Here is a 27,079-nt window from a genome sequence, read left to right on the forward strand (position 1 = left end):
GAAAGTAATTAAAATTAGCAGATACTCATGCAAAAAAATATAACGTGTCACACTCACACAGAAGGGAGAATTGTATCACTTATTTAGAAACGGAGATTGACATATGAATTGACGCTGTGATGCATACATTTAATGAAGCTGGATGCTATTCTCTTTGATGGAAATTGGAGGGGAGAGGGCTTCCCTCTGCAGCCTCATTGTGATGAACTACGATTTGTCTAACCAAGTTCTGTTATTTACTTTGCTTATTTTCCTCGGAAGAAATACTTAGTCTTACATTAAACATAAATCCCAGCAATCCTAGTTATCTATCTATCTACAAAATTATCTCAAGAAAGCACACAAACGACATCTATACCTGGAGTATCTTGGATACTTACAACGGAATGTAATCTAAGTGAACTTATCAGCACATCTTCCCTTCTTAAACCTTTGCATTCTGAGAGAATGTAACAAGATCAGCATAAACTTTAGTAGAAGCTCTAGCAAAATCTACTAGTGACTCAAAAACTGAGGAAAATCCCATCTGAAGTCTCTCCATTGTCATACGTTCCGTCTCCTGCACTGTACTGAAGTATCTTTCTCTCTCCATTTCAACCTGTTCCTTGAACATTTGCAGCAGCTGCTTCTTCTCAACTAGAGACTCAACTTGTTCCTCCGCATTGTGGTGTGCCGTATATTTAGCCAAAAGTGCTTTATCCTCGGCTTTTCCAAATGTAAGAATCTTCCTATTTATTTCCTTGTCAAGCCCATCAACCTTCCGTCTCTGCTGCTGCTCCGCACCCTGCTGAACCGACAATGCCTGCAGATCCTTTGCTAAGCTCTTCATGGCATATTTAACTGACTTATCAGGCAGCCTTTCCAAAGAAGTAGACCAGCGCTGACAAGTGACTATCAAAGTTGGCCCGTTGAATCGAATTGGTGGGAGTGAAAAGCTGCTGGTATAGTGATATTCGGCTTCAGCATCAATGAATTTTGATAGCCAACTAAGGAGAGATTTTGCATATGTTTTTTGTGCAGAAACATAGTCTGAGAAGCAATAATGCCAGTCCTGAATTACAGCTTCTAGCTGAATTGTAGCTAGGCGGTGAGAGTCACTGCAAAATTTTCCATGTTCGGGACAGCTAAAAGAGTTGATTTCTCTCATAATTTTTCTCTGAATATCATGGGTTTCCAGCATTGAATTCCAAGTTCTCAATAAACTGCATGATAATAATAAGAAGAAAGAATTATAAAGGAAAAGTTAAGGGTCGAGATTTGACCCATCCAAGTTCTCACGACCAAATTCCCTTGTTTCTTACCCGTGTAGAAGCTCAAAAAGTTGCGGTTGGAGTTCTTCATCTCTCAGTTTTTCGATTTGCTTAGAGATTGACTCAGCACGTTGCAGAGAAACCAACATCACATGGTAAAGATCAGTTACTTCAGATGAGGCTTTTGACGGGCACAAGTCATCTCCGTCTACGTCTTTCTGCTGTAACTGTGAGCATTTTTGCTTGTAAGTCTTACGAGTTTGTTGCCCAGCCTGACACGACAAACAGAACACAGAAAATCAGACAGAAATGTTCGTATACAGTTCAGTTATGAAGTAAACATATAGCCTACAAATTGCAAAGCAGGAATAAAATGTACACTAAGAATGCAGTATACATTTTAAACAGATGAAACCACAAAATATGTTGCCATATGCACTTATGATCAGCAAAGAAATAACAATTAATCCAAAGTAAGAGGACACGCAGTCCAGAGAAACATCATTAAATTATGAGCTGGTTTGAATGTTTAGACATGTAACTGTAAGAAGTTCAAAAGCTTACCTTGACTTCATGATAGAGCTTCTTCTCCCAAGCATACAGTCTTCCTAGTGTAAAAAAGTGGCTGCCAGATACCATTCCCGAGTGACCATCAAGGGCTTCACTTTTGTTTTCTGTCCATGTTGAAGAAGTATCAGAACTACATGATAGTAAACTCCTGCGATCAGCTCCACTCTCTGCCCATGTTGAAGAAGTGCTCCTCGAGCTAGACGAAAGCAAACTCTTACAAGAGGAAGACCGAGATGAAACAGAGCGTTTCCTACTAGCATTATCTGCATCAAAATTCGAGAAGTTTGAGCTTTGAGCATAGTGTAAGTGCCATTTGATTCTATTAAACCAAACTTCAAAACACTAAACCATTGACCCAGTTCTACGAAATCCTATTCCTATTATATGTCCCCACTCTCATACGCCACGAAGCTCAGCTGCCAAAACCTATTAAAGTGACCGAGTCATGATACCCTCAATTTTCTCTTAGTTTCATATACAAGAATCAAGTGCAAGAAAGGAAAAATTGTATTATCATGATCAGTGAATCCCTCCATCCCCTCAAAAGCCAGGGAGAGTAAGTATTAAGGCTTACACTTTAGATCCAGAAACTATGTTTACGAAACAAAGAGTTGTAGATAAAAATTAAACGAGTAAGGTTCCCGAGTGTATCAAATGATACAGAGGATGATTTCCATAATCTTACATTGAATGGACACTACCTATGGAACACAAGGCTCATTAGCCATATACTACAATAAGAAGCAAGCCAGCTTCCTCTCAGACCACCCAACTAAAGAGGATAAAATACATGTAACAGCAACCTTACGCCCGCTAACACAAAGGCTTTATTACCAAATTACAATACACACAAGGCTCATACTAAACCTAATGAGCAAATCAGAAAGACGACATATATAACAACCATGTCGGAGCCTTAAAAATCGGCCATATCCGCCCATATGAGTCAAGATTTTATCTCTAATGGTCGTCCACATAGATCCTATATCTACCTGCATTACTACTATACTACTCCCAATTTTAATATAAAGGAATATTTTCATGCAAATTCCAATAATTGACCAAAATGTGTTACCTAATTCGCAAATCGCCTGCGAATTGAGACAAGTGAATTATGGTAGGTTTTGGCTGATTTTTGGTTCATTGACGAATTAGATAGCAAACTAGGTAACACTAGGCCAAATTGTTAACTGAGAAACACACTGAACAAAGGTAATTACCATTGGACAATCCCACAAGAATAACTGATTAAATTCATAAAAACTCAGAACATCACCAATATAAAATAACATAAAAATAAAAAGATAGATACAAAAAAGTACCTTTAATATCCTCAAAAGTAGAATGAGATGGAATTTTTTCAACTTCCAACATTCTTGAAACCTCCATACCAGATTCACAAGCCCTAAGAAAATGATCCTCCACATCTTTCAATGCTTCTAACAATTCCCTCCCATTATTATTCACCATTTTTTCATCTTTCCCAATTTCATTCAATTTCCCTTTAATTTCTCTCTCCTCTTTAATTTTCTTCTCATCCAACAAATTAAAGAAATCCCACTTACATTCTTCTTCAACTGAACTAAACCCACCTTCAACTTCATCATAAAAATGGTCACAAACCCCAGATTCTCTCTCCTCCTCCTCTTCTTCTTCATCATCTTCTTCTTCCTCTGAAGTTGCAGGAATTTGAGGAGGAGGGGCAGAATTGGAAGAATGAAAAGTAATGAAAAACTGCGAAGGAGAAGAAGAATAACGCGCAACAAACACAGAAATGGCGGACGAAAGTGAGGAGAGAGACTGAGTATACCTAAAATGAGCGTCGGCAAAAACTTGTCTATGCTTTAACGCCTTCTTAACGAGGCGTTTTCGCTCTCTACAGAGTGAAACGACGTCGTTTGTTTCACCACTAACTCCTGATGTTATGTACTTAAGCTTCTTCTTCGACAACAACAATGGCGATGAAAATACACAACCCATTTTTTTCTCTCTCCTCTGTAAACAACAACAATCAATGGGTGTTGGAGTGAGAGTATAGGGTGCTGAAATTTAGAGGTGGGTAAAATAACAATGGTGGAATTTAGTGTAAAAACAGTAGCAGAAAGTTAGGAGAGAGAATAATTTGATAATCCCGACGAAATTTGGGGTACCCAGAAACAGAATATGGTGGGGTATGATATAATTATGTGATGAAATGTGATAAAAGTTTGATGCAAATTGAAATGTACGAATTTAGAAAATTGGGTGGCAAAATTATTTGGTGAAATTAGGGAAATTATAAGTATTTATGTTGTTGATGTTTATCAATTAGCATAGAATGTTGCTAAAAGTTGCCGCTATTTTGCAATAGGGTTTTGGCGCGGAGCTAAAATAGGGAGAGAATGGCGGTGATGTGTATGAGTTATGACGTGTTAAGGAATTTGGACATTTATTGTGTGAAGATTTTTTTTTTGTTGGAACTCAAAATTAAGATTTCCTAATTTTTGAAGTGAAATATAGTGTTAGATTCCCACTATGTCGTAATGACATAATGTGAATCAATATAAATATATAATTGATGATTTTTGAATATTAAATCTAATTGTGAGTTTGGTAAGATATGGGTGATAATTCTAGGATGTTAAAAGATATTTTATATGTATATCTTTTTATTATGATTTTATTAGTATATTGGAAGATAATTGTTAAAATGTAATTGATTTTAAGTTTGATTTGGTTGATGCAAGCAACTCATAAAGGAAACAGAGTGAAGGGACAAGAAGTGGCGAGGCTATATTGGAGTCGAAGAGTGCTATGATCCCTGTAGCTCCTAACATAGTTTTGAAGAAAATCAATGTTGATTAATTGTGATATCTTGTTTTATTGGTAAATTGACCCATTCATAATAATGTTTAGAATTCTTTGTTATATTTGCCCTCTCCACAACTAAACATAATTTCGTAAGTGTAAACCTCACACCACCCGGTTTTTCAAAATATGCCAAGGATATTCCTTATAATTTGCCCTAAATCTCAAGAAGACCACGAAAATAGCATTACAAAGTAATGTGTAATATGTTTAGTTCAATTCCCTAGGGGACGCGATGAACGTAGGAAATTATGCATGTAAAACAGAGAGGAAACGAGTGAGGGTTTTTGTGGATTTTGCTAATGTGACTTACATCAACAAGAAACATCGAGAATTTTTTCATATGATTTCATGGAATACAAGAACATGAACAAACTTAAATGAAGTTTTTCAGTTGAATTCTCTCATCTCAAGTCATTCCTATATATGTTATGAAATTGGAGACGCACATGAGGATGTATGTCTGAATTATATAAAGCCTAGAGTCGTTAACATTCAAGCTTCACATGTGTTGAATGAGATTTCCCCAAGAGGGTGCAAGCACAACCGATACTATGTTGCACAAGACTTCTTGAAAACAGTGTTGTGCAGGACATGCCAAATGTTGGAAGGCATGTTTTTTTTTTTTTTTTTTTTTTTTTTTTTACAACGTGAAAAACATACATAAAATCATATGCGAAAAATTAACTACTAAATAAAACAACCTAATAAAATCAATGAGCGGTGAAAGGGAAGCTCGTGTTCCTAGAGACCTTGGCTAGCTCATGGGAACCGGCCAAGTCCGCTCGCGAAACTTTCATTATTGGAAGGCATATTATGAAGGTGTTTAAGCACAACTCTTCAACAACGTAACTCATTTGTGGTAAATGACTAACAACACAAAACACAAAAGGTAAATTTTAAGACAATAATATACTTCCTCCGTTCCATAATAAGTGAAACATAGGGATTGGGCACAAGATTTAATAAAGATCACTTTCAAAAGCCAAAAAGTCATAAAATACCCTTTTTATTATGAAAAGGAGGAGAGAGAAAAGCAAACCACACAAGTTTGTGATGGGCACTCTTGTCATTTTGTCACTTTTTTTTTATCCATTTAAGGTATGTTTCACTTATTTTGAAACGTTCTAAAATAGTAAGTGTTTCACTTATTATGGAACGGAGAAAGTAGTAGTTTTTGAATAAATTTTTTATAAGGTTTAGTTGCATATATCATATATGAGTAGTGATTAGAGAATATATTGGTCCCTAGAAAGCCTTTATTATAAGGTTGAGCTGGCAGATTTTGTGTACATTAGCCTCAAATAATGTTGGTAGCTTCATCTCCTTTTTCAATATTTGCATGGTAAGTACTCAGTAAATGACCTTTTTTGCCCAATGTCTTAATCAAGAAAAATGATAGTAATGCATGTGCAACTTTCATCGCAAACTATCAATAATGGTGTGGGCACCATTACCGTTTCTCTTTTCAGCACCACCAATATTTGGAGTATTGCAATTTGCACCAAACATCATCACTATTAGGTACTCTCCCTTAAACTCGTAAATGAAAGGTCACATATCACTTTTATGTTTTAGACTATCATATAATAAAAAAAATACTAATTCTAGTGCAAATTACTAATTTTTCTCCATAACTTGAATATGAACATTATCTCCAATTTACAACAATTTATATATTATTGCTTTGCTCATTGCTTATTTAAAAAGCCGTAAATAAGCAATAGATAAATAAACTAAAAATTAACCTTCGATATACGATATAGGTTTTCCCGATTTACCAATTACATTTTACATAATAGGAGTAATTGAAAAACCCCTCAAAAGAATAATAATAATAGGTTTAGGGCTTGTACTTTATAAAAGTGTTTCTTATTCTCCAAAGCTATGATGCACATCAAGAAAGATAAATGCAAATTAACCCCAAGTCCCCACCACCATTAGTACCAAGATCAAAAATTCGACCATCCAAAAGCAAACGCATCATCCCAAAAGTAAAGAGTCTTTTCTTAGTCACCCTACAACATCACCATATCATATCCTTTTGGTTTTTCAAATTCCTATTATCATAAATAGTGAAAGTTCACATTTACTCATTTCTACCCAAAAACTACTTCCTCCATAACATAAAAAATGCAATAATTAAATATTTTATACCTCACAAATAATACCGATTATTGCATTCTTTCTCTTACGGAAGTAGTTTACTTACTATCAAACTGAAAATTACTACTTTTTGAACAAGTTCTCTTTTTGGAAAGACGGTATCACACTTTACTTTTTCAAGACGTATACAAGTTACACTTGGAAAAGATGAAGAAAAAACCACTGCTTGCAAAAAAAATCTGTAATATTCATTAGTCTCACAGGAAAATTATTTGAGTACGTCCTAAGCAAGACTTTAACCTATTTGCTCTATTTTATTTACCAGTGGATCGAAAAACTTGGTTTCCATCCATATTCGCAATAGCCGATCCTCACAAATGGATCTCTACACTCTTCACTACCGAAGCATAACTCCCGAATGTCCCTCCCACAAAGATGAACGTAACTATTCTGGGAGTATGGAAATCACTTACCCAAGCTTGAACAAAATAATGGCTTTAGGTTGATCGTTGATTATGATCCACCGACCACCAACTTAGTTCTAAGGCTGTTATCAACAATAATGCTGTGTAGAAAATAACAAATTTTACAACATAAAAAAGAAACAAATTTCCCCTTCTGAATTCCAGTCATTGTCCTGCTTCTCTATACAACGATGCATTATAATTTAAATCGCGTTTCATGCACAAAAACAAATGTTAAGCTGTGTATACCCAGAAATACAAACATTTACAGAGTTTCAAGACCATGGAATCAAGATTAGTAAAGGAAGGGGTGTGGTGTGTGTTCCATAGAATGAATCTTTCTCGTCACCTATTCAGAGCGGCCTTGATCAAATTCTTTCGTTCTTTTTCATTCTCCTCACGAAATAGTTTTTCACAGTAACCCAAAGTTAAAATGTTACATTTTACATTAAAGAATTTAAATTAAAAAGATCAGAACCTTCCGTTTTTTATCTTTCTAAATAGTGTATCACCTGATGAGATTTATGAGAAGTCTGAAAAAAGGGGTTTGGGGGGGAATTAGATACAACAGAGATAATAACATGAGAGAAAGAGAGGGAAAACTCTCATCAGCTATTACCGACCTCCATGGGCGTGGCACAAGGAGCTAGAGTTTTTGCAGGGAGGCTAATACCGCCGCCTCGGAGGGACAAAGTGGGACCCCTTGCTGAGCTGGCTCTAGATATTAGATTTGAGTCGAGAAATACAATAATTACGGTGATATCATCATGGAAATGCCGACGTACCCCACGATCGATCTTTTTCAAATCCGAGTATCTCATCTCTCTTTTCTTGGCTGCTTCTTGTAATGCAGTTTTTAACAGTCTTCTAGCACTCCCCTATATCACGCGATACAAATGTCTTAGTTTCAATGTTTTTGCAAATTAAATATAACAAACATAAACATCATGAACGATAGAAATGCTATGATAAAATAAAGCTCTACTAACACAATCACGGAACCAACATTAGAGCAATATGATGCAGAACCAGGTACTAAAAATAGTACAGCCTTTTGTAGTATAATTAATATATTTGTCCGTTTTGTGTTTTCAACTGTGACTTGGACTTGTGTAATCCTGTGCACATGGGAACATGCCCTTCTGACTAAGCTATTTTATGACATTTTCAACAATATGGGGAAAAAATTAAGTGTCGTAGTGTCAAGGATCCAACATAAATATTGGAGGTAAAGTGAGGAGTGCGAGTACCATTAGTACGCAACACATCTTTTCATACAAGATAGGACTACTACTTCTCAATTCTCATAAGATGACAAGTCAAATAATATGAAAGCAAAATATCACAATCGCAACCTTAAACAAAGTAGCAGAACGGTAGAGCATACTCCATGAATTCCTAAACATTTATCATGTTTGTTTTGCAGTCTGCAAGGTCAAATCTTGAAAATAAATTTTTATTTTGATAATATTTGTACATGTAACAAATAACGGAATAAATACTTCATAAATCCCATAAAATAATTTTTTCATAGTGAAAAAAAAAAACTTCTGCCCCAGTATAAGCTGCAAAATAAATAATTTTTTTTATAAAATTGACGTTATTCTTAAGATAGCAATGGTATATGCACTCTCAAAAAACAAAAAAGGCCATGAATGATTCGTTAAACTGAGTAAAGTGAAACTTTATTTGGGGACAAAAGTACGCTCTTTAACTAAATCACGTTCGTTAAAGTTCAAACTAGGACAATCATTAAGAAATGCAGAAGATATTTGCTAATAACGTGGAATCAACCATCCCAAATCCCAACATTGATGGTCTACACCAAGCATGAGGCTATAAATGTCTATGTTTTTCATGCAAACAAGCAATTAGTGATGAATAACATGTACTAGTAAAGCAACCAAAAAACATGTGTCTCTTACATTGTGTGGACTATTTTGGACAAGATCAACTGCTTCTTGATTGCTAAGGTGCTCCCAGAGACCATCAGAAGCAAATATAACAAACTGGTCATCTGGCTGAAGCTCATGCACAGAGATAGTTGGGTCAGAGCTCAAAATCGGCTTCTTAAAAGGTTCCCTGAGGCGAAATTTAGCATACAAAGGCTGCCTGTTGTACTCTGTTTTTTTCAAATATACATCACCAATAGATCTAGAAACCTGCAAGGACAATAACCTTATGAAACTGTGGACATATCGAAACTACACAAGAAGGAAACAACAACAATCTATTTAAGATGATTTTTTAGACTCATATATAGTCTCATAGAAAAGGATTGCGAGGAGGCAAAGTGCGATGAAAAACCCAGAGTGCTGGTAAGATGACACATCCTGAGATGTTTTTCCATTACTTGATCAGAAAAGCTGAAAGTCTTCATCATACATGAGGTACAAATGCTATAAACTAAATACCATTTATGACATTCACTGGCCAAGCCTAGCGGGCAATGAAAAGCTGTAACCAAGAACTCTTCCAAGCCGAAGGAAAAAGTGTATCACACTATGACCCCTTCATGAGAAATCTGCTTCAGCATTTTCATCCATCAATCTCTCCAAGTCCGACTCAACTATTTCAAATCCGTCCTGGCCCAAATTAAAGTGCCGAAGTATCCACAAGAATCTGGCACGGGTACTTAGATAAAATGAAAAGTCCCGAGTCACATAGCCCTAATCAGAAAATGAAGTAATAACTTAGCAGAAAAAGTTTGTTTTGATGTGTACACGACTTATTTCTTCTACTTACTTTATAGTTCCCTTGGGGAAGGGTATCTGTAACTTACTTGCATAACCTCCAACTCGGACTTGTTATGTAGCATTAGGTGGGGAGGAAACAAGCGAGATAATGATAAAATGGTATTTATAGTTTCCCATAAAAAGAAAACGAGAATGGGCCCATAAGAAAATTGGGGTTGGATCACAGTGCCAACTGCCACATAATGGGGTCATAGGCTTATAACAGTGTTCAGAGACTGCAACTGCAGAACCCTAACTAGCTAGTAGCTAGTTTCCCTCCAGAACTCAGATGACATCTCGTACTCAGAAGCAATGTTACAGCTCAAAAAAAACTTCTTCTATATTTATTCAGTATAAAGTTAAAAGAGTCATTTAAGATTTGTGGGTAGTGGCAACAAGAAGAAATACAATGCTCACAAAAAGTCCTCCGATTTCATGACCATTTCTGAAACACCACTTTGTCTAGTCAGGGCATTACAAGTTATAGATATCTTCAAAACTTGCAACTGTGTACCCATATTTTCAAGTTGTGAATTTATCCATAATAGAATATCACCATCATGAGTGCAAGTGACAGCTAAGACCAAATATCATAGCTTGCAAAAAAAAAACAATTGAAAAGAAAGTTAAAACAGAATGGAAATACTAAAATTGCCTCCATAGTCCTGATTACTGGCAATTCGAGTTCTAATCCTTCCTGAGACCCCTCACCATATTAGCCAGGTGAAGCTAGTTTGAACACTCGCTGAATTTTTTGCAAAAAAGAAAAAGAGAAGAGGAAGAGGAAAAAGAAAGGAAGCAAGGAAGGGAGAACTGGCACAAAGAAATGACTTAGCTACTGATAAAGTGCTCCTATTACAACTAGATTCACTTTTGTGAATAACTTCACATAAGTTGCATATCCCCATACTGAAAAGTAAATTTCGAAATGCCGAAGTGCTATTGAGATGTGTGATAGGTTGTTGTAAACCTGTCGAAAATAAAATCCTAACAATGTAGTAGGTCGTATCCAAGAAGATATGGTTGTTTTTTTATCTAGCTGCTAAGGTACGAAAAAACTAAAAAAATTACAAATATAGGAATGAAGAGTTTAAACTAATAAATACATAGAATCAATATAAAAAGATCTTAGACAATGGTTCACCATGTCTATACTTGTAATCCATCAAAATAGCATCAATCATTCAATTAATAAGATATCTAAAATTTGGTTCGCCTCTCTAAGTCCTAACACTTTCGGACTTCCTAACAGTACTCTTATTCATATTCGCTATGCTAATTATAGGTAAGCCTCACGATTTATAACTCGTTATTAACAAAATTTATATAAACTAAGTATCCTAATTTGAGTAGGAAAGTAGGTTACAAATAAGAAAAGTCGGATTAATCATTAAATGGGCAGATTTAGTAATCCACGTGCGCGTGACAGACTTCATCAAAAGTATACAAACTTGTGAAGCCAATATCTCCCTAAGGAGAATTCACCTTGAGTTATGCAACCTATAATTAGAAAACCCTTGAAGTCTAATTTCTAAAGGAGCTAGAATCATTCAACTATCATTAACGCATCAAAAATTATGAACAAAAGAGTATGCATGACTCAATTTCCACATTTCTTCTACTAAATTCAAACTTCGCTTCAGCTCAACTTCGCATTGTGAGATAGCCACAACAATCCTTATGTTATTGGATTCTTTCCAAGTGCTCCTAATGCTCATACTTGTCTAATAATACTCCTAGTATGTTTAATTTCTCCTAATTATGTTATCTTTTTAGAAATAGGTTTTTTCCTTAATTCCATGATTGAGTAGTATTGTTTTAGTCCAACTTGGGAGATGGTTCGTGGTAAGATTTGAGAGTTAATTGCGTTACTTGACGTGCTATACAGCTTTATTCGAGATTGTTTCGATGCTTGGTTTGTAAAGTGATCGTATCTCTATGTCTTAAGGAAATTTGATATTATTAAACTTGCATATAGTTTTTAGGTGTATTAAGGTTGCGGTTTAGGAGCAATTAGGTGCATTTTAATTCATAATTGCATATAATTACTTAAATTGTGAAATATTTCTCCTTTTGTGTGTTTTATGTGTACTTTGATGAAATTCGGTTATTAAGACCACATTGAAGTATTATTGGACAAGTTTGAGCAATACTAGCACTTGAAAGGAAACCACATTGCAGATGGATTATCACACGTATATATGATTGCGAATTTGAGCCGAACTAAAAGAAGTGTGAAAATTGAATCGTGTCTACTCTTTTGCTCGTAACTTTTGACATAACTTTTGATATGCCACTAAAAATTGAATGATTCCAACAGCCTTGGAAACTAGACTTTAAGAGCTTTCCAATGATAGGTCGCACAACCAAAGATGAATTCTCGTTTGAGAGATATGGGCTCCGCAAGTTCGTACTGTTTTGCTGAAATCTATCACGTGCGCGCGGATCACTAGATCCGCTCATTTAATGATTAATCAATCTTTCCTTATCGTGAAACCTACTTTCCAAGTCATATTAGGACACTTAGTATATATATATATATATATATATATATATATATATATATATATATATATATATTATATATATATATATATATATCCTAATTAGAGAAGTCTCACATTCTCATTGTTGTTAGTTTTTGTATTATTCATCTTTTTGTCTATATGGAAATTTCAAATTTTTAATCCTAGTTTTCTTAATGAACTCCATTAATCTCATTCACTAAGGTATTTGTTATTTTTTTATTTCTTTCGCTTATTTCTTTTAATTATGTTTTCTGTTTTAGATCTAATTTTCATTCTTTGAACCATGATTTAGTAGTTTTCTTTATAGGGTTTGGGAATCCATGTCAACACTATGAAAGTTGATTGATTTGATGATTTTATTAGTAATTAGTTAGTCATTGATATAAATGATATCCCTAATTGATTAGGTTCTTATTGTTAAGTTCTGCAATTCAATTAATTTTTTATCAAAGCATAACGAGTCATAGATTGAGATATAATATTCTTTAGAGGCTTATCTACAATTAGCGAAGCAAATATGATTGCAAGAGCATTGTTGAAAGTCCGGATGTGTTAGTGCTCGAGAGAAATTAACTCATACTCTAGATATGTGATAAATTGGAAGATAAGTGGTGTTTTGATTAATTACAATTATAAACACGGTGAATCATCGCCTTAGATCTTTTGATTCTCTTTCTTTATTAGTTAAAGTCCAGTGTTACCTAATTCGCTATATAATTCGCCTTTTGAATTAGCCAATTCGCCCAAAATGAGCCAAAAAATGAGCCAAAAATGAGCCAAAATCGACCATAATTCGTTTTTCTCAATTCGCGATTCGCGGGGGAATTAGGTAACACTGAGTTAAACTCTTCATTTTCATATTTACTAGCCTCGTATGCACGCGATGCGCTTGACGACATATTAGTATTAATACAAATATTCAGGATTTGTAAAATAACATTAATATTAATGCAAAATATAAACATGTATTTCATACTTACAATTTCTTTTTACAAAACATAGGATTCAAAATGAAGATAAGAGAAGTTGGTATATGCTTACTTTTTCTCATCAGGTTTACTGTGTCGCTTGTATAACATCTTGACTATGACAATTATGAAATCGAAAAATAAAAAAATGAGTTATACTCTTTTCTTCTCGGTAATTTTATGAATTTTTAATTTATGTTCTTTGTAATTGTTATTGAATATTTAGGTAAAAGAAAACTTTGTATTTTTTGCTTTACAATTGTTGGAAAGTTTCTTTGTTACGTTAGTTTTTCCATCGTAAGTAATCTTTTAATGTCAATCTTAAACTTTTTTATATTAGTTTTCTCTTTTTACAGATTTCCTTATTATGCGTAATTGTAAATCATGAAATGAACGAGAAATATTGAATATGTTTTAGATTAGGGGTATATAAGTCATTTTATAAGGGGACACCATAGCTCCCCTTAGCTCTCATGCAAAGTCTCCTGGCCTTAGACAAAGTAAACCCCCCCCCCCAACCTTAGAAGACGTGTTGCTATTAGAAAATAGGTTGAGACCTCTTCAACCATGTGGCAAGGAGAACTACCCAAAGAGACACTTTGTAGGATCCTTTAAAAGTACCACTTCTTGGAGTAACAGTAATCCTTCGTAATTTCTAGTCTCCGCAATCCATGGGCAAGGCATTCTCAAATCAAGGTCAAACTACCATCTTAGTAAGGCCCATTCCCGAATAAATTAGAAGGTCAATTTGCCTACTAACTCCTATCCCTCTCTAAATTGACCTCGTATATCTTTCCAGTTTTCTAACAAGACTTCATATAGAGAGTTCGCTTTTATGCAATGACACAGCACGCCAATGTCAAGCTTGTGTTTCTCCCACAAGGAATTATGTTGTCAAATAACAAAATACCTAAGTAACTTACTATTGCCTCGAGCATGCATAATTCTACATATATATAAGACTCAGCAAGGGGGCCAAATTGAGGGGAAATCATTTAATATCCTGAGTGGATGTTTCCCGGGTTCACAAGTTTGTAGCATCTTCCAAAAGCAAGATTTTGTAAACGATAACTTCCCAAACCATATAAACTCAAGAGTACAATCTCATGGGTTTTTGGAAGGATTTTAAAGATAAAGAAAGTAAATAAAGAATTCAAGAATATGGGAGCAAAAACAAAGAAAGCTGAGCTAACGGAATAAAAAATTATGAGCATGAAGAATCTTCCGAATGAAATCAAAACTAGCTCAGTCCCCTCTAACACAAGATCACTCATGAGATGGATACTCTCCGAAGATGATGCAAGCTCTCAAACTCCATCAATGAAGAAACCCTTTTCTTGCTTACCTCAATTGCTTTCTTAACTCATCAAGTCTACTCGTATTCACTGGAAAGTATTGCTTGATCCCAATTTCAAAGCCAACATAACATTCTGCAAAGAGACCTCCATTAAGAGAGGCTGAAAGCGAGAGATAGAGAAGCATCAAACCTAGAAATGTTAAAGAGAACCTCCAATTTCAATTTCCACCTCCTTAAGAAACAGTAGGTTTAAACATCTTATAAGAATCTATTTTATAGACTGGCCACGGCTTAAAAAAGGACAAAAGAAATGAAAAAAAAAAAAAAACTATCCAGACCATTGCTATCAATGCAAAAGTACAGAGCAACCAAGAACAACAGCTGTGTACGATAAAACCATAAACAACTGTTTGAGATGACCTTAGGACAGTACTTCGGCATCCTACCAGGCTACCATAGTCCAGAAAAAAGTACTAGCAGCTTTCCTTTCGTCCTTTTCTTTAGAAGAACAAAAACCCTAGAAAGAAACTCCTGACAACTTAATTTTTGTAATAACAAGCCCTTGATTCAGAAAGCCAGTGAATATTCTTACTGTCAATCATATACAGTATTTTCAATCAGTGGTTATATGCCTTCATCTAGCTCTTTCTATCAAAAATCCTCACTGTCATATTACTTTGCTGAATGTCAAATCCTCACCTCACCTCACTTTCCCTCAAGTTACATTAGAAGTGATCCAAATTATAAAAAGCTATGTGCTTTCCAATAGATTGGTTGCTGCTACAAGGGAACACAGAAAATAACCAGCCCCACCACCAAAAGGGGGAGGGGGAGGAAGAAAAAAGAGGGGATTTTACAAGGTCATAAAGAAGTGATTATTCTGTAATAAAAATGATCAAGAGCTTTACGAGCTTTCATAATTACTTAACCACAGATAGAAACCAAGTAAACAAACAGGTAAAGAGTAGGGAGCTGATACTATATGAAAGTGAGATAAATATGTAGTATAGTTTTAAGCCTTTGGAAGATGGAGAATGCGCCAGACAACTTACTTGTATCAAGCCTTTCACCCGCCATACATTATGCTTCAGCACTACTATATTTGAGTCTTCTGGATGCATCGAATGCATCTCCTGTCTCACAGATTCAATACTAACGTTGTGTTCGGCAGACAACTGGATGGCAAGAACCTCACCAGTTGCCTTAACAGCCCTTCCAAGCACAGCACGAGAGTCCCCAAGGTTGGCAATGTAAAGGATACCATTACAAACCACACCAGCCAGGCAGCAAGACCCAACAGCAGCAATCTGAGGCTTCATGGGCCACTGTTTGGCTACAATGGAGAAGAATCCCTCTTCAGTTGCTTGAAATGCTTTTCTTATCACATCAACTGACATTGACTGTTGTTCGGCAGCAAATCCTGCAAAAAAGCATTGCCAGCTAAATCATCCAAAGAGGACACGTGATTTACAAATTTCACCTCTGATTTCACAGGTATAACAAATACTTCCTCTGATTTTTAAAAATTGCAACACTGTGACTTTTGCACTATTTATAATGTCCCATGAAGCCTAATTGTTAACTAATAATAAGAACAAATGTTATATGCAAAGTGTTATTAGATACATCACATTGTATATTTTCAAAATATCAAGTATTTTACACTTTAACTAATAAATAGTTACATATATACATAGTTAAAGTTGTGTGTAGGCAAGCGTTAAGTGATTCATTATTTTAAGACGAGATTAAGTATGTTGCTTAACTATGAAATATAGCAACATATCAACATGAACATGTAATAGAAATAATAGTTTTTGATTTTTTGCAACTCATTTTCCTATGGCTAGTAAACCCATTTTCACAATAATACAATCGTATTTACAAGTGGATGATATAACCTACGTTTAAGGTGGTGAAAGAGATGATCGTTGATATAACGTGATGTCTCAGGCCCGCCATGGCCATCATATACCCCAACAAACGTCCCGTATGGACCAGAATCCAGCAAGCTCAAAGAACCTGACTCTATCTGGCTTTGATCCTCTAACAAATTATTTGCCTGAACAACAGCCATAGAGAAGTCACCATTAATATGCTTCCCAATATCCTTATACCAAAGAAGCCCCTCTTGCCGTCCTGCTGCATCCGAACCCGAGTGAGAATAACGGTCTGAAGACGGCCGCCAACAGGCCTTCAGGAATGATATCAACCTCGATAACATCCCTCATTTCACCTAGGTCAACCTTTAATTCCTCCACATCCACAATGGATGCAAGTAACAGAACTCACCACAACTTCACCACTTTAATTTACTCTACATAAAAGAACCCATAAACTTCAGCATAGTCAATCAAATATTAGCACAAACAAGTAAACCCACAAATAATCATTACCTATTCATGAAAAAAAACATAACCCAACTATAGTTAGGTCTTAAAAAATGATCACACTCATCACAGAAACAAAACAATTATGCACAAAAAGAAAAATTACACACCACCCAAATATATCCACAATCAACCAAGATACAGACCCACCAAGAAACCCAATCACCCAATTACTAATACAAACTAAAAATCAAAACTTGAAAGTAATTCATGAACAATAAACAAAAATAAAGATGAAAGAAATTCAAAATGATAAATAAAACAAAATAAAAAATAAAGAAAGGGATTGACTCACAGTGTGACTAGGGTTGAAAGTTGAGATGCTGATCAACTGATAAAAAACAAACAACAAAGATCTAAGAAAAGAGCAAATTGAACAAAAAATTATTTCTTAAAGTGAACAAAAAAAAAGTTAGATCTGAGATCCATCAAGAATCATTATAATCTTGCATACCAGATATTATTTTTTTTGCTTTATTTTTTGTTCACTTGCTCTCTGTGTGTGTGGGTGTGACTTTGAGTTTCTCTTTTCTTCAAGTTGATGTAGAAGGAAAAAAAAAAAAGAGGAGATGAGGAAGAGATAATTGGAACAGAAGAAATGGTAAAACTAAAAGGGCAAGTTTTCTTCTTTCTTTCTCAATCAGTGTGTGATTAAACCAACTGAGAGGCCAAAACTTTTTATTTTCTCTCTCCTCTTAACTATGCATACAATACAAACCCTATAAAACAAAAAACCAACAAATCGATGGCTGAAAGACAGCAATGCAGATGGAAGACTATGGGCTCCACTTGAAGCCTAAAACCCAAGAGAGATATGAAATGCAAAATGGGAAATGACATAGATATCCCTAAGGAGTGGAAAAAGAATTTGTCTTTACCTGTGATGACTTCATTTGCCAAGAATTTAGGGCTTGCAAATCAAGTCAAATAGGTTGAATAATTCATGTGTTGCTTTTGAGGATTATGTTCAATTGTGTTACAAATATGTCAAAATTAGTCAAAAATTTAATATAATTGCATAATATGACAAATTAGTCAAATCGAGTCGGATTTGGGTTAGATTACCGTTATATATATGTTCAACTGCAGTTAATATGGTTTAACAGTGTATGTCAGTTTTTTAAAATATATAATCCGTTGAATGAATCATCATCAAAAGTGTAAGAAATATATACGGTTGTATCCACTTGTAGAAGGTTGATAAACCAATGTAAAATTATATGTTATATAATTGAGAGTTGAGTATATAGAAGTGTTTCATATGTGATAGTATAACAATCGTAATTTAGCATGAGAGAAATTTTATTCAGTTTTAGGTTGATATGTACATGTTATACTTCATCATTTTCTTCAACCATTAATATTGTTGAGTACGTATAAGAAAAATTATAAAACATTGATATGTAGAAGATACATGTTATGTTAAGTACTTCCTCCGTTTTCTTTTAGATGTTACACTTTTCAAATCACGGACTCCTAGGTAATTTTTGGAGAGGAGAGAGATAGAGATAATGAAAAACAAAAGGGTCCCATGTGAACATGTGATAGGAGAGAGATAGAGAGAAGTTATTACCCAAAATAAAAGTGTAACATCTAATTTAAAACTTCCTAAAATAGAAAGTGTAACATCTAAAAAAGACGGAGGAAGTATAACAATATCTCACTTTATAATTAATATTGAAATTGTGCCAATGTTACATCCTTTAAAAACCAAAAGAAGTATATTGAATTCTATTGTATGAAATCAATAAATTCATTTGAGTAAAATAAAAATATCTTCTCTTTTTTTTCTTGCAACGTTTTGACTTTTGCACTATTCATGTACTTACCTTAATCGAAATTTGTGAATAATATACCATAGAAATATTAGTATGTAAGATGTTAGATTTATCTCAATACATATTTACAAGATTATAACTTTTATGATTTTCACAAATACTTCATATAATTAGAGGTATTAATGGCCAAATTGTATATTGTTCTTCATATAATTAGAGATATTAACGGTCAAATTTATATATCGCCAAGTGTGAAAGTCAAAATATTACAAGTAAAAAAAAAGATAGAGTTATTTGAGTGGTTAATCGAGTTGTTGAGCTTTATGATATGACTCAGCGATTGTAAATATTCCTAAAAAGTAAAGCTAATTAAGTAGTCATAGACGAGGTAGGACTTGAGTGTTACACAAATTAGTCCATTTTGAGCCAAAGGAATAGTGTTTGGCTTACCTTTCATGCAAGACTTTTGTGCCCCCATTACGTAAGAAATAAAATGTGTTAAGTTAAAATTTTCAAGCATATGACTATGTTAGTAAAAAAAAAAAAAAGTTAAATTTTGCGTCTAAGAATCATGTCTAAAACTTGGTGAGATTTGATCTTTAGCTTTTCTCAAAAATCGAATAGATAATCAACTCTATCTCCTATCTTAAGTGTTACTTGTAGAGTATATTCTTGGATTGTTAAATACCGTCCTAAAATTTCTTATTAACACCTAAATACATTCTTTTTATTGTATTTTTATATCCACTTTGAACTCTTTCTATCACCCCTTTCACCTTCTTCTTCACCATCATCACTATGAATTGCACCACTAGTACATCATCACCAAATTTCCCGCAATTCTTAACCTGCTATTTGCCTCATGAACTGGCTTTTCAGATGACTCTTTACCTCCAGTTTATTTGACAGTGATTAACTATGTCAACCAAAAACTAGGTTTTATAAACATAGTGAGACGTCCCCAACTCTCTAACGCTTTTATTAAGTAGTAACATTCTCTTACCCCAATTCTATTGAAATTATTATTTTTACTCCCCAATTCCTTATTATCATGCCATAACTTTCATTTTCCAATGTTTGCACTAGACCATCATTATAAAATTTATAAATAATAATATATTTGATAATTGTAAGTGACCCGGACCATCGTTCGGGCCAAGATACTAGTATACTACTATAAAAATATGTATTTATGTTATGTTCTGTTCAACTTAAATTACGTTATATAAGATCTTATATCTTATAAGATAGATCTTATATCTTATAAGATAAGATAAATAAGATATTCTATTTAACTTATTTTCACTTTTTTTTATAAAAAAAGATAAGATAAAATAAGATCAGATAAGATAAAATAATATCAAATAAAATAAAATTAGATAAAATAAGATAAGTTCAAATATATAAGATAAGATAAAAAAAAATTAAGTCAAATATACCATTAAAGTATAAGTAGAAAATTTTAGAACGTCGAATAGCGAAACTCTAGATATTATGAGTTGCTAAATACTAGAGGGATATTGGTATACGACACCCAGAAGCAAACTCTCGCAAATTGCACAACACAACCCAACACAACACCACAAAAGCATCAGAAAAACCAACAAATACTCTGAAGTCTGAACCTTTCCATCACAAAATTCAGAGCATCAGCATTGGACATCCATAGACGTGATAGACCATAACAATATCATAACCTCCCAATTTTACACAATTATAAAAACCAAATAAAACTCATCTCCTTCCTAAATCTAGATTCTCTAATCTCTTCCTTCAATTCCATCAAATCTCCCAAAAATCCTTAATTTATCACTCTCGTAAAATCCCAAAACTCCTACTCAAAATCAAATGATTCACTCTCCTTTTTTTCCCCAATTTAAACCCTAATTTCCCAAATCAAATTCTCCTCAATTTCGGGAGAAGGAGGAAGAGCAACAACAATGGCGGAAATTCCACCATATTCACCTCTATCTCCTCCTCCTCCCTCCTTTGACGACTTCACATGGTACGGCAACATCCAGTATCTCCTCAACATCTCCGCCATTGGAGCTCTTTCTTGTCTCTGCATCTTTCTCCTCGTCAAGCTTCGCAGTGATCACCGTCGAATTCCTGGCCCTTTCTCTCTCCTCGCCAAGCTTCTCGCCGTCTGGCACGCCACCGCCCGAGAGATCGCTGTCCATTGTGGCGCTGATGCCGCGCAATTCCTCGTCGTCGAAGGCGGTACGTTCGCCACTTTATCTGCTACTTCTGTCGTTGCGTTGTTCGCTTTATTTTTCAATATTTATACTGGGAGTGCGGTTATGGATGACATGTTCTCGAAAACAACGATTACCCATATTGAGAAAGGGTCTTTTACTTTGTGGGTGCATTTTGTTTTTATGGTTGCTATTGTGTATTTGGTGCATAGAGGTATATTTAAGGTAGAAGAATGGTTGAAGTTTACTAGGTTTAGAGATGGGAATGGGAATCCTAGTGACCCGAGTGCGATTTCGAGTGCGATTTTTACTGTTATGGTACAGGGAGTTCCTAAGAATTTAGCTACTGATAAGGTTGCTTTTGAAGAGTATTTTCAGTTTAAGTATCCTGGGAAGGTGTTTAAGGTGATTGTTCCTGTGGATTTGTGCAATTTGGATGATTTGGTGGAGGATTTGGTGAAGGTTAGGGATGAGATTTCGAAGCTGGTGGCGAAGATGGATGCTCGTTTTGTGTATGGTGAGAGTGAAGATGGTGAGTATTTTGGAGGTTCTGTGGTAGGGCATGGTGTTTGGGGGAAGGTGAAGCAGTTGTGGGGGGAGGTTTATGAGAGATTGGATTGTACTGATGGGAAGAGGCTGAGAAGATTGCAGGAGTTGAGAGCTGATCTTGAGAATCAGATGGCTGCGTATAGGGAGGGCCGTGGACAAGGAGCAGGGGTTGCTTTCGTGGTATTTAAGGATGTTTATACAGCGAACAAGGCTGTTCAGGATTTTAGGATGGAGAAGCGAATGAGGATTGGGAGATTCTTCTCTTTAACTGAGTTGCAATTGGAAAGGAATCAATGGAGAGTGGAACGAGCACCTTTAGCAAGTGATATTTATTGGAATCATTTAGGTTCGACAAAACTCTCACTGAAATTGAGGAGGATTTTCGTTAACACCCTTTTGCTATTGATGCTCTTGTTCTTCAGCTCTCCTTTAGCAGTGATATCTGCTTTACAAAGGGCGGGAAGGATTATCAATGCAGAAGCCATGGATAATGCTGAGTCGTGGTTGTCTTGGCTGCATAGCTCGAGTTGGATCGCAGCAATATTTCTTCAGTTCTTGCCCAATGTGCTTGTGTTTGTGAGCATGTATATACTCATCCCGGCTGCTCTGTCCTATCTTTCTAAGTTTGAAAAGCACCTTACGATTTCAGGGGAACAAAGGGCAGCATTAATCAAAATGGTCTGTTTCTTTTTGGTAAATCTAATAGTCTTAAGGGGATTGGTTGAGTCTTCTCTTGAGAACACTATCCTGAGCATGGGACGCTGTTATTTGGATGGGGAAGATTGTAAGAGGATAGAGCAGTATATGAGTGCCTCCTTTTTGGCAAAGTCATGTCTTTCATCGCTTGCATTTTTGATTACTTGCACTTTCTTGGGTATATCCTTTGATCTACTTGCTCCGATTCCATGGATAAAGAGGAATCTAAAGAAGTTTCGGAAGAATGACATGCTCCAATTAGTACCTGAACAGAGCGAAGAAGATTACCCATTAGAATCTGAAGGCATTGATACCCTTCGTAGACCTTTAATCTCTGAAGAAGCATTTGATCAGTCTGCAATTAGAAATGGTGGAATGCTGAATGTGATTGATTTACAAGGCCACGATCTCTCTGTCTACCCAGTCAGCGGAACATCACCCGTCCCTAAACAAAACTTTGACTTTGCACTATATTACGCGTTTAACCTCACAATATTCGCCCTTACAATGATCTATTCCTCATTTGCACCTCTCGTGGTTCCAGTTGGTGCGATCTACTTTGGTTATCGATACATGGTCGATAAGTATAACTTCTTATTCGTGTACCGAGTTCGCGGATTTCCAGCTGGCAATGATGGAAAATTGATGGATACCGTATTGTCAACCATGCGTTTCTGTGTGGATCTTTATCTGATCTCAATGCTCCTCTTCTTTTCAATCCATGGGGATGTGATGAAATTACAAGCTATATTCACTCTCGGTGTGTTAGTGATGTATAAATTATTGCCTTCAGCTAGTGATGGCTTTCAGCCAGCTATCCTGGAAGGTGTGCAGACTGTTGATCGTGTGGTGGAAGGGCCGATTGATTATGAAGTGTTCTCACAACCTAGATTTGAGCAGGATTCTATTTTTTGTTGATACACGAGGGTTCTACTTGCAGATTATTTTTCCTCATGTTCATAATGTATGATTTTGTCATGGGTTTGCAAGTGAGTAAGCAAATGCATCTTCTTTTGTTCTTGTACATAATTCTTATTCCTTTTTTCTCAGAAAAACTCCCAAAGTATAGCTATGCACAGGTTTATATGTTTTCTGAATGCTTGCTTTCTGAGTTTCTGTGAATTGACATCCTTTTGGAATGTTCCCTGCATTATTAAAGGGTAAAATAAATTACCTCCAATCTTCACTCATTGAGTCACTTCCGAACGTTCTGAACTTTAAAATTTTGGATGGTGACATGAGAACCAAGTTTTGTGTTGCTGAGCTTCGATTCCTGAGGCCTTTTCCATTTATTCATCTTCTAATCTGCTTTGGGTCTAGGGTTCTTTTTGAGTTGCATGCTCTTATTGAAATTGATTCATTTACTTAGGAATTAAGATCGCCATTTGAGGTGGGTTGGTTCCGTTGGATCCCCCAACCCGACTTCTGGCCTAGGTTTGAACCCTCATTCGCCTTCATTTGGGATTCGGATTGTTCAAACAGCTTTTTTTCGCATTTTATTTAATTATCGTTTCGTATATCTATCTCTGGGTTTTGAAGGAACTGATTCCCTGATCTTAGGTACTTCATCGAAGTACAAGACTTTATTGACTAATCTAGCTAGTATTGACAAATTTTTTCTTCAATTATGATAATTTACTTTTTATTATTAGTTTTTTTAAAAATTTCATGAAGGGTTTGCAGGATAGAGGATGACATGCCAACCATGTGAGATTTGAGGAAACTGGTTGTCTCCAATGATGATATCCGTGATTGAAGGTGACCAAAAAATTTATAGATAAATTTTATTTGTCAAAAGAGAGAGATAAATAGTTAAAAATTGAAAATTAAAAAATGGAAAGAAGAGAAAGAAAACAGAAGTTTCCTAGTAAAACCAAAAAATAAGGAAGTGGTCAATGCTCCTTCCTTAATCTACTCTCAACCAAATAAAATCTTCTACTTTCTTTGCTCTCAAGAGACCATTTTTTGCCTTACTAATTCCGTACTAATTCCGTACTTTGGAGCATAATTTTCTCTCTCTCACCCCTCTTGTTTCTCTAAAATGTGGCTGTTTTTAAACTTTTAAGCACTCTTGCTTTATTTACCACATGAGTTGTTTCTTTATTGAGAAATTTAGTGATATATAATATCACATTATTATAAGTGAAGGGGTAAAAAGAAGAAGAAAATTTAAGGTTATTTGGGATGTGTTACATTTTCATAGGAGATAAAAGACAATGAGAGGTAAAGTTGTGAAGAGCTATCTTAGGGACTCGGTTAATTCAGAAGCAAACAATAAGTTTAACAATGGTGGAAGCAAAAATCAGCCTGTTTGTCCGAAGCCTCGCCGCCCCGTTTCGGCCGTGCCTGAAGTTCTCAAGCCCCTCAGTTGCACCAAACACAGGTTGTTCATATGCTTCTTATAAATTGCTTATAAGCTTGAGATACTACTATATAGGAAACTGTTTCAATTATGATGACCCTTATCTCGGATATATAGCCTATATATGAGTCTTGGCGAGTTACTATACATTTTATGCATGTCAAGTGACAGGATTGTAAATGTTGCAACATGAATAAACATGAATAGAGAGAGAGAGAGAGAGAGTCAAATTAACTTTATCTGTTGCCTGTTTTTCTTCGAAATTTCCATGCCAAACTCCATGTTAATATGTTATATAGGTTTGCCCTTGATTAACATTTTTCGCGAATCAACTACCTCTGGTCTTTATTAGTTTATCCATATTTTTTTTTGGGATGTCCCTTTATTAGTTTACCCATTTCTTTTGTTTCTATGTTTGGAATAGGACCACTAATTTCCATCACACATACATTCAACTTTAACATAAAGTAATAGTTTCTCATTTTTTCTATGTCGCACAACATTGTTTCTCCTAAAACTTTATGCAAAAGAATCGGTAAACTAATAAAGACCAAATGGAGTATTTAACTTGAATTTTGTTCGCTATAAAGTTTTTTTTGTTGGCATTCTCTTCTCACGTTAACCATAGCATCTCATATACGATTTGCAAAGCATCTATGTGAATAGGATAAGTCGTATCAATCACACTGAAGTTTTTCTAAGATGTTTCTCTGTTTTATGACATTATCTATGGTTGCAACACTTCGAAGGATAAAATTTTGCTATGCAGTGGTCATTTAATTTATACATTCATAATTTCTACAAAATATAAAGCTTAATCATTTGATTTAGACGATAAGTTACTCATATAAATCCATATTATTAAATAGGTTTGAAAAACTGATCTGATATGTACAGTATTTGTTTAGTTTATACTTTTATTGTAGATGTCGTAGGACTTTGAATTAATGAATTAATGTTAATTTCAAAAAAAAAAAAAAGAGTTTGAAAAACTCAACATGAACTTGAAAATCTCAACAATAACTTGAAATTTTTGAGTCCAATTTTGGTTATTAATTATCATTAAGCTAAACTTTTGTTGGTTCTCATCAACTACTTTGTATCATAGGCATTCTCATCAATCAAATAGTCATGGAAGAAACAATATTTTGAGCATGCTTAACGAAAAGGTTAGTGATTAAATAATATGATTGATTATTCATTAATGTTAATAGATTATTAATTAGTCAATAAATCATGTCTAACATTATTTTTTGCAGACGTTAAATGAAGGACAAGAATCTCTTTGTAGTAATTGTCCTCCATCATGCTACTCTGGATCTCCACCAGGAAGAACTGATAACCCACTTATCCATGATGTCCAATTTATCCATCAAATGGAACTTATCTCTCCTTTGTACAAAGCTCTCTAACAAAATTCTGCTTCTTATGATTGATTGAGAAATCACACTATGGTTTTCTAAAATTAGGATTTATTTATTTTTCCTTAAGTTTCCATCTTCAGATTTAAGAGTCTAAGCTACAAAAATAAAAAGTAAGCCCTAATTTTATTTACAAATTTGATCATTGTTCAAAGAATCGGACATTTCGGAAAAGGATTTGGAAGGAATAGGAAATTATTTTTGCTAGATTTTGTTATGGTAAATAAAACAATTGTATAATGAGAAACTATTGTATATAACGAGGTTAACGTAATAGATTTGGTTATCCATGTACTTTTAATTTGTATATGTATTTATAACTAGTTATTAGGCCCGGGCTATGCCCCGGGTAAGAAAAATTTCATTTATTAATATTGTACTTTGATATGATAGCACTAAAGACAACTTGGTCTAGTGGTTAAAACTTTAGTACATTAACTTGAGGTCTTGGGATCTAAACCTATACTATGCAATTTCTATTTTTTTTAATTGTACATGGATTACATGAACTAAAACTCCCTAGGAAGAGCGCCACGTGGCACCGTTCCTGATTTACGCACGCCTTTTAATATATTAGTATAGGTTTTGTAATATTGTATGGTCTCTTTAATTTGACCAATATATACAAGGATGAGCATTATGTTTGAGGATTATATTTTGCTCTTAAAATTCATACCGAAATGTATGTTCAAGGAATGATGACAATTATTGTGCGCCTTGAAAATTTGTCAAAAACAATATTTTAAATACAAGTTTTTTTGTAAAGAACAACCTTTTAAAAAAAAACCTGGCAAAATAGAACTAAAGTAATTTTTTTTTTTTGCAAGGAACAACCTTGACCCATTTTCTGGGTGTTGACCAAGTATTTTGCGGCTTCGATTCACTAAATCCAAACATGGCAAGACACGTAATCCACATTTTTT

The 27,079-nt window shown here is 34.7% G+C and overlaps 4 protein-coding genes across 4 annotated transcripts; 2 read left to right on the forward strand and 2 right to left on the reverse strand.

The window, feature by feature from the left end:
- Positions 1-213: 213 nt before the first annotated feature.
- Positions 214-4,164, reverse strand: LOC104897791 (hypothetical protein). Its single transcript, XM_010684736.4, has 4 exons — positions 3,143-4,164; positions 1,815-2,083; positions 1,302-1,522; positions 214-1,202 (listed from the first exon to the last, which is right to left on the reverse strand). Exons 1-4 carry the CDS (start codon positions 3,798-3,800, stop codon positions 425-427), a joined length of 1,926 nt encoding a protein of 641 aa, XP_010683038.2. The 5' UTR covers positions 3,801-4,164; the 3' UTR covers positions 214-424.
- Positions 4,165-7,367: 3,203 nt separating this feature from the next.
- Positions 7,368-17,857, reverse strand: LOC104897793 (probable protein phosphatase 2C 60). The gene is made up of 6 exons (XM_019250502.3): positions 17,610-17,857; positions 17,451-17,486; positions 16,671-17,080; positions 15,818-16,185; positions 9,163-9,399; positions 7,368-8,115 (listed from the first exon to the last, which is right to left on the reverse strand). The coding sequence occupies exons 3-6, from the start codon at positions 16,987-16,989 to the stop codon at positions 7,846-7,848; spliced, it is 1,194 nt and encodes a 397-aa protein (XP_019106047.1). The 5' UTR covers positions 16,990-17,080; positions 17,451-17,486; positions 17,610-17,857; the 3' UTR covers positions 7,368-7,845.
- A 2,601-nt stretch (positions 17,858-20,458) lies between these two features.
- On the forward strand, positions 20,459-23,470 carry LOC104897794 (CSC1-like protein At4g35870). Its single transcript, XM_010684738.4, has one exon. It carries the CDS (start codon positions 20,874-20,876, stop codon positions 23,289-23,291), a length of 2,418 nt encoding a protein of 805 aa, XP_010683040.2. The 5' UTR covers positions 20,459-20,873; the 3' UTR covers positions 23,292-23,470.
- LOC104897795 (hypothetical protein) lies at positions 21,015-26,824 on the forward strand. The gene is made up of 4 exons (XM_010684739.4): positions 21,015-21,153; positions 24,577-24,756; positions 25,844-25,904; positions 25,995-26,824. The coding sequence occupies exons 2-4, from the start codon at positions 24,590-24,592 to the stop codon at positions 26,145-26,147; spliced, it is 381 nt and encodes a 126-aa protein (XP_010683041.2). The 5' UTR covers positions 21,015-21,153; positions 24,577-24,589; the 3' UTR covers positions 26,148-26,824.
- Positions 26,825-27,079: the final 255 nt, after the last annotated feature.

The sequence above is a fragment of the Beta vulgaris genome, chromosome 6, assembly GCF_026745355.1.
Source record: "Beta vulgaris subsp. vulgaris cultivar EL10 chromosome 6, EL10.2, whole genome shotgun sequence".
In the NCBI taxonomy this organism is placed as follows: domain Eukaryota; kingdom Viridiplantae; phylum Streptophyta; class Magnoliopsida; order Caryophyllales; family Amaranthaceae; genus Beta; species Beta vulgaris.